The 8,733-nt window shown below is 33.3% G+C and overlaps 1 protein-coding gene across 1 annotated transcript in view; it reads left to right on the plus strand.

Annotated features, from left to right (window-relative positions):
- Nucleotides 1-8,733, plus strand: part of COL5A2 (collagen, type V, alpha 2) — a 156,133-nt gene that overhangs the window by 133,585 nt on the left and 13,815 nt on the right. Inside the window, exons 46-50 of the mRNA XM_011974261.1 lie at nucleotides 3,255-3,362; nucleotides 3,917-3,970; nucleotides 5,817-5,924; nucleotides 6,303-6,356; nucleotides 7,362-7,469. Coding sequence (XP_011829651.1) covers nucleotides 3,255-3,362; nucleotides 3,917-3,970; nucleotides 5,817-5,924; nucleotides 6,303-6,356; nucleotides 7,362-7,469 — 432 coding nt within the window. The remainder of the gene's footprint in view (nucleotides 1-3,254; nucleotides 3,363-3,916; nucleotides 3,971-5,816; nucleotides 5,925-6,302; nucleotides 6,357-7,361; nucleotides 7,470-8,733) is intronic.

An 8,733-nucleotide genomic window follows, 5' to 3' on the forward strand; every position in this document is an offset into this window, starting at 1 on the left:
TGTCTTTGCACTGACCTTCATCTAGTCTGGAGCTAAGTATTTTAGTTCATTTAAGCTGTTGCCAAACTGTTTTGAAGGTAAAAAGACACATCCATTCATCTTTCCCCTTGTTATTATTTCATTTTGTAATGGCATATTTATCAAAATTGCCAAGTTTTTTGGTGATAGGATTAATATAGCTATTCCAGCTTGTGAAAAGGGCAAAGTTAGTAGAGATCATTTTACTTAAATATCACTATAAAGTAACATAATGGATAGTATGTTCCTTTAGGCACTTTTGGGAGGAAATCAGTGTTTGATAGGCAATTTGAGAAGTTAAAGGTTGGAATATCCTCTGTTCAGCATTTTAAGTAGTGAATCATCAAACAGTTAATGTAACATTTTATTGAAAGAATCAATAGCTTTTGGAACAATTTTTGATCAAATAGTAAAGACATGTTTATGAAAAAAATCACAATAAAATAGAAAAGGAAGACTATATATTTCTTAAAGTAGTTTAATATCATTGAAACACAGTTATTTTATTTCAAAACTTTAAGGATATTATTTGAATAATCTTAAGAAACAAATGTAAGAAAAACCTTTCATTGGTAATACAAGCAAAACATAAAGTGGCAAGAATGTAATTGCTGTCAATTTCAAAATATTTGTAGATTTTTCACTTTTCAAAAGAAGAAATATAAATGAAGAATATGGATTAAGTAAGAATGTGTTAATTTTACAGTAATTCAAAATAATGAAAAAGAGGTAGAAACCTTTCTTCTGCTGACATTTGCATAAATGCTAATTTACAGTTTATAAAACAGAGGTGTAAAACATGCTGTCATTTTTCTGACAATTGGAATGAAGATTTTTTTCATTACTCAGTTAAGTAGTTTTTCAAATCATTATTCTTTATAGGGTCCAGCTGGCAATGATGGTACCCCAGGACGAGATGGTGCCGTTGGAGAACGTGTAAGAGCCAATTCACTTATTATAAAATCTAAAGTCATGCCAATCTGAAATCTTTTTAATTTACACTAAAAACTATCATTTTTCCTGATAGTTCCAATGCACCTCTGATTTTTCTGAATAACAACTGTTTCTGTAAGGCCATGATTTTTAAATATTATAAATGAAATGATATTGAATATATAACAAATTAAGATGGTATTTTTTCAGAGCAGAAAGATAAAATTGATTCCATCTTTGGTTCAACATAAAGGCTTTGGATGAGGATATATATGACGTGTTCCAACTTTTAAACTCATTAACAAAAGTATGAAAGCCAAAATAGTGCTGTGTAATGTCTAAATTTTTCCACTCACCATCTAAAGCGAATGCCCTATGAGAATATAAGCCATGTGGCTTTTTAAACACTGTATATTCCATGATGTGTTTTAAATTAGAATGTGCTGAACTGAACATGTCCTCAACTTTCTCTGAAGCCCCAGTCCCTTCTGGCAGTTGCACAATTGTCTCAGGCTGCTGAGATCAGTCACTGAAGGCAAAATCACTCCCCACTCCAAAGTCTGCTATGATGTAATTAAAGCTCATCATGTAGCAGAATGGGCTTTGGAGCCAGTCAGACTTGATTTGGTATATTGTTTCCCTAAGTAATTAGCTATGTAATCTTAAGCAGATTTTCTGAACCTCCATTTTCAAATGCTTTAAATATAATTAATACATATGCCACTGGGCATTTGTATATTAAAAGACATGTTTAAAGACTCCAGTAGAGGATAGACACTCAACCTCATGTTGAAAAAAAGGGGAAGAAAGGATTTGGAGAAAGCTTGGGCTAAAGTACGCTCATCTACTGTAATTCACAGACTGCAAATTCTCTTGGCATCTTGGGCTTTTTCCTTCGTCAATTTATATTATATAGTGCAACCATCTTCAAAGGTTTTGCTGAAGTAATTATGAAAATCTATAAATCTCTATACTTATTTTAAGTTGCCATCACCTTTTTAAAATCGCAAGTTTAAATAGTTGCAAAGGAGGTGATTCCTGGTAAACTCTAAATGTACAAGTGCTTTAAGTAATTTTTTTTTTTTTTTTTTTTTTTGAGACAGAGTCTTGCTCTGTTGCCAGGCTGGAGTGCAGTGATGCTATCTCGGCTCACTGCAACCTCCACTTTCCGGGTTCAAGTGATTCTCCTGCCTCACCCTCCCCAGTAGCTGGGACTGCAGGTGCGTGCCACCACACCCAGCACATTTTTGTATTTTTAGTAGAGACGGGGTTTCACCACATTGGCCAGGATGGTCTCGATCTCTTGACCTCGTGATCCGCCTGCCTTGGCCTCCCAAAGTGCTGAGATTACAGGCATGAGCCACCGTGCCCGGGCAAGTATTTTTTTTTTTCCAAAACCTTGAAGTTGCCAGTTTAGCTTATTCAATGTATTATGTATCCGTTCTGTAACCTAATTGCCAAAGTTTATCTAGGTTGATAAATTTATCAGTCAAATAAGACAATTTTTTTGTCAGAAAATATAGTCTGACTCCATTTTTCAAGTCAAATATTTATGTTTAGACATGTTCATATAACGCTTATCTCACTTGTGACTTCTTAAGGAGACAAGTAATATTTGGAGCCTTGTCATAATTGTGTCATCTGGATAAAATAAAAAGGAGCCTCTTTATTTTCCAAGTCCTTCGTAGCTTTATACTCAAGTAAACTATGCATTCTGGAAAAGTCCCTTAGTTCAGTGCCTAGAGGTATTTATTCCTTGGGACATTGAATCATAATAAGATTGCAGATGGTATGATTTCTGCTTTTCTTTTGCAAAATGAGAGAAGGTGGATTATTTAGGGGAAGTAAGGAAGGATAATCAAAATTTAGTTTTCTGAAAGAATACATATGGAGAGGAAAATCTGGAAGGTGGTTTCCTTAAAATTTTCTTTGTTTTCACAATCTTTGGAAAGTCTTTGTGTATTCCAAGTATACCAATATTCCAGCTTAAAGATTGGTGCTCTGGAAAACATGATAAATTCTGGAGGTGATCACTCCTATACCCCAATGCTCTTGACTGTGCAAGCAATAGGGAGTAGGTGAAGGAAAGGATGAGACCTGAAATTAGGGGGAAATAACTTTATTCTTTTCAATTTGATTTGTTAATTAGTAAATATAAGTAAAATAGTTAAGTAAAATAATAAATAAAAATAAGTTTTAAAGGGCATATTTTTCCTATTAATATTATAAGAATAACATAAGCATATGGAATATTGTTGTTTAGAATAAATGTTAAAAAATAATATCGTGGTTACTCTTGACAGGGTGATCGTGGAGACCCTGGGCCTGCAGGTCTGCCAGGCTCTCAGGGTGCCCCTGGAACTCCTGGCCCTGTGGGTGCTCCAGGAGATGCAGGACAAAGAGGAGATCCGGTAAGGAGGGAGTCAGTTTCACACTGACAGTTTTGCACACCCATATGCTATGTTATAAGCTGCATATATGCACACACACACAGTCATACATGCACACTTCGTTAAGAACTCTAAATAATGAATGGTAAACAGCTAATTATGAACTAGTATATGTTTCGTAGTCTGAAAGGCAAAATTTCATTTCTAAGAGGGAATAGAAGATACTGATGCTTTGACTTCCATCATGGGAAAATGCTGTAGTTTGAGAATGTAATAAGTATGCATCATGTTAAATGTAAATGAGTATTGTCTTACTGTATTCAACTAAGGTGATACTTATTCAATGAAGTCGATGAATAAAATTGACCATAAAAGTGTCATTGAAGTTATAGTGACCACAGTCTTATCTACAGATAGACATTTGCCTGATTTCAATTAATTAATCATAAGACTATACACATACACTCACATATATATAAAAGCATCCAACTATAAACATATTTTTGACATCCTATATCTATATAATATGTGAATATCTTTTTTACATGCCAATTTTTTTTGTAAATTTCTTTTAGGGTTCTCGGGGTCCTATAGGACCACCTGGTCGAGCTGGGAAACGTGGATTACCTGTAAGTTCTCTGTTTTTGTTTTTTTTAAAAATGTTTTCTTATATAAAATATACTCCCAAAGAAATATAGTATAAGATTCATAACCGAAAAATGTGAAATTCCTCAAGCTTGAACAAAAATATTAATTAAAAATTATATGAGTTTACTCTTATTTTTAAAAATAATATGAGTTTATTTTTATAATTTTAACACAATTCTTCTGAATTTAACCATGAATTCTATCAATAATCATGGAGGCTTTTAAAGTCACAGATTTCTCCTAAAATAATAGGGATTATAGTGTATTTCTCTCTGAGCTATTCTGAAAACTACATAGGAAAATGGATTTGAAAGCTCTCTGTAAACTTGAAAAGCACTATTCAAATATTATGTTTCATTTTCAACTAGATTTTTCTTTCTATGTTCTGATCTTTGTGCTATTTGAAATCAGTCACTTTCAGGTTAATATTATTATGTAGATGTCTTACCATGAATGAATCATCCAATGTGCAATCTAATAGGTCACATGCTTTTTCATGCCCATCAGGTAAATCAATGTCTATTCTCAAAAAGAACAGTTATACTTTTAAAATCATGGCCAGCTTTAATTTGAGCTTGACCGGCGAATATTTTATAGTTGCATGCATGTCAAGTGAACAGTTATAGAAACATTGTAATTTTGTTTTCTGTGAATAAATACATTGTAGTTAATAATTCAAATAGGTGGCTTCTGATGTAGTTTATTTTTAATGATGAAACTTTGGGTCATCCCCCAAATAAAAGAACCTTTCGAACATTATGAAAAACTTCAGGCTGATTTTGATAGTATTTAAATTTACATTGTTATATAAAATATATAAAAGTTACTGAAATCATCTTATTTTTATTATAAATGGGTTCCTATACTGTATGATAATTAGGAAATATAAATTCAAAATCAAAACAATAAGGGAAAAATTAACCTGAGAGCCAATTGATTTGCTGATTGCAGTCATCTTCCAAAATCAGATAAATAGGGATCCAATTCTCTTTTGGGAAAACACTAAAAGCAACAGAAGCCAGTTCTATAGTAGATGACTCTATGTCACTTGTCAGTTTACTGTGAACCACTGATTCCCTGGAGCTGTTTTTAATTTCCCAGGACTTGAAACAAAACCAAACCAACACCACTAACAACAATAACAAAACATCTGAGATTGATCAGATAATTTTCACCTCTTCTCTGGGTGTAGCTTCTATCCCAAAATAAGATCCTTAGCTATGGCTTTCTTTGTAGCGTCAAGATCACTGGATTTGGTTACAGATGTTGCAGATATGGGATAACTTAGAGTTGCTTTGTTCTTTAGAGGAAAGTGGCTTAAAGATGATATTTCTGTTTAATTTGTTCAAACAAGTTTTTGCCAATTTCTTAATATAGTTGCAACTGTCATATCCAGCTAGTTTATTTGCATATGTAAATTTAAAATCATTTCATTGTTACACATGGCAAGTATGAAATGTTTTAATTTAAAAGAATCTATATATAGTGGCAATATTTTTATATATAATATCAACTAAATCTGTGAAACACAATCTTTAAAAAACATTTCAGATAGGCTAGATCAAACAAAAATATCTAATTTTAGTATGAATGTAAGATAAATATTTAGAAAACTATTGTTATGTATCTTTTTTCAGTGATCACCTACCATTCTTTGGGAAAAATAAACAGACATTTCTAGGTCTAATACTATTTAGATAAGTAACCATATAAAGTACCATGTTCAAAATTGTAGTAAATACAGTTATAAAAAGCAAAATTTTAGTAAATTGTAGTCTCAACAATAATATGTAGCAAGTAATTTTCATGCCGTATCTCTATTTCTAGGGACCCCAAGGACCTCGTGGTGACAAAGGTGATCATGGAGACCGAGGCGACAGAGGTCAGAAGGGCCACAGAGGCTTTACTGGTCTTCAGGGTCTTCCCGGCCCTCCTGTAAGTTATTCCTTTAAGTGTTATTCTGCCCTCCAGTTGAAAATACACGGGTACTTGACATGAACATTTATCTGCCTATAAAATAGGTGGATATGTTTGTATTTTCTTTTCAGTTCAAAGAATATCTTGATGAATAACAAGTGGTAATTGCCAATAATAAGCTATAATTTTGTAGGGGAGAAATACAGCAAAAGCTATAGGCACTGTTACTCCTACAGATATGTCTTTAACATTGGTCAACTCATGTAGACATTGCAGAGATTGAAGACTTAATCAAAGTAGTTTATGCTGCTAAAGTCAATGATAGAACATTTTTGAGAATGGCACAATGCAGGATCCAAATATTTTGGCAACATTTTTTATTGTATTCCTACTTAGGGTCCAAATGGTGAACAAGGAAGTGCTGGAATCCCTGGACCATTTGGTCCAAGAGTAAGTAACAAAAAGTAGTAAGTTGCAGGTGTAAATAATAATGCCTTTGTTGATGTACTGCTAATGCTTGAGTATCATTTTCATGTTATTGAAGCTGGAGTTGGCTCATCTCTGAGGTTGGCAACACACATATGAGACAAGCTATTTAGCAATTAATTTTAAGTAGAAATGTTATGAAATATGATATATTACCTCATGGGCCAGCATTAAAATTTCTTACCTAGGGTTTGGATATATTCCTCTGTTAGTTCATTTTGTTACATTGTGTTAATTAAAATTTCTGTTAAACTTTCAATTTTTAAGATGGTATAATAGGATTTACTATGAAGTGGAGACAGATTTTGAGGCTGAATATATTTTGTCTTTTAAGTAATTGTGATAATTCCTCAGAAGTAGTTTACATAAGGCTAATTTGGAAGTAAATAATAAAATGAAGCCAATATTTGAAACTTTTAGAAATTCTCCATTAGTATTAATGTTGCTTGTAATAAGTCATTGATGTCATAAGACAAGTGATGTATGTAATTATTTAGGAAAATAGAAAACATTTTGTAGAAAAAATTAGAAAAAATAATTCAAAGCAATTCTGGTGCATCTAAATACACTGTAAAAAATCCTACATAAAATTGAGAATAATAGTCCATGATGATATTCTGAGGCATAAGCACAAAAATTTCACTAAAACACTCTAACTTCTGTCATTTTCTTCTTTCGAGTTAATTGAATTTCTAAGTTTACAATATGTGAGGGTTAATGAAAGTTACTACCAATAAAAGTAGATGACTAGCCCATTAAAGATGTAAACTCATATTTGTCTTTTACCATGCATGGATGATGGAAAATTCCTATGTCATGAAATCATAAATGTTACAAAGTACCAGAAGTTCATTTATTAATCAGTAAGAAAATGAGTCTTAGAAATCACTGTACCAGCTCCATATGTAAAAAGGCATTGTAACATTTTTTTCTTCAGAGAATCTAAACTGCAGTCTTTGTTTCTTGCAGGGTCCTCCAGGCCCAGTTGGTCCTTCAGGTAAAGAAGGAAACCCTGGGCCACTTGGGCCAATTGGACCTCCAGGTGTACGAGGCAGTGTAGGAGAAGCAGGACCTGAGGTAAAGTCACAAGGGTTTACATGCAAGAAATGCTATTCATTTCAATAGCTCAGATTCCATCCAAGAAATGTCTGTGCAGCCTGATTGACAGAGACTTAAGGGACCCTGAAAACAAACCTAGAAGTCACACAAGAGTTTGTATAAGTAACCATTTCAAGTATTTTAATACAGATACGTTAGAGCACATAAAATCAGAGTCCAGCCTACCCAGACATTAGCACAATGTGATACTAATAAGAGCAAAGAACAAGTTATAATTGTATTTATAATTAAAGTGATGAAAATGTTGATTTGCTCTCAAGGGCAATATTTTAAATGTCTGTGAGGTATAGTTATTACTTCATGAAAATGCCATAAAAATGCTGGACAATGAAGAGTATGAAATTGAAGTTTTTCTCCATTGAAAACAACATTCAGGGAGGACTTCGATTAAAACTTTTTGTTAAAAAGTTTCAGTAGTGTTGACTTGAGGATGACACAAAGCTGTATACTGTGTTAGTTAGATTCTTGCTTCTCAGTCTGGAAAACATCTTCATACATCTTCCATGCACAAGTGTACTCATGTGCATGTTTGTATATGAGCTTATGCTTCTCTCTATGGTGTTTCTTCCTCGTTGGTCTTCTTAACCTTCTCTTCCTTACTTTTCCTTTGCCCTTCATAGCAATACTGTTAAGCTGGATATTTATTTCTTATGTGGATCAAATAGTCTTATATTTCCTATGGACAAGAGAAATGTTTTCTATTCATTTGTTTCTCTAACTCTGAATGGGAAACAGCTAGAGAATTGGAATACCTTTGGCTTATGTGGCTGTTGATTGACTTTATTTTGTGATTCAGTGGTCCTTGATATATATCAAAAAAGTCTTTTCTCCTGAAATTAGTATAAAGGACTGCATGGAGTCAATATATGACCTTAGAGACAGAAAGAAAAAAAGATTATGTAACAGCCCTTTGAGAGTGAGGAAACATTGGCACTGAAGGTGAAAGCAACTTGTCTGGAGCCATATAACAAGTGGCAGAGCCAATGGTAGAACTCCAGCCTTCTGGAGAGTTCTTGCTCCCAGATCTTACTCTCTATATGAGATGTGGACTATGTGTCTCTTCAGGTTGTCACCTGATTCTTTCAAGTTGCTGAGTTCTTCCTTGGGGAAGTGCAGAAGGGAATTAATAGAGAGGATCCATTTCGTAGTCTCTGCCACTTTTTGTGCTTATCTCCCTCTCATTTCAGTGTATCTTATTTGGCAGAAAAAAAAAAAAAAAAAG

Source organism: Mandrillus leucophaeus, unplaced genomic scaffold, assembly GCF_000951045.1.
Source record: "Mandrillus leucophaeus isolate KB7577 unplaced genomic scaffold, Mleu.le_1.0 Scaffold143, whole genome shotgun sequence".
NCBI classification, from domain to species: Eukaryota; Metazoa; Chordata; class Mammalia; order Primates; family Cercopithecidae; genus Mandrillus; species Mandrillus leucophaeus.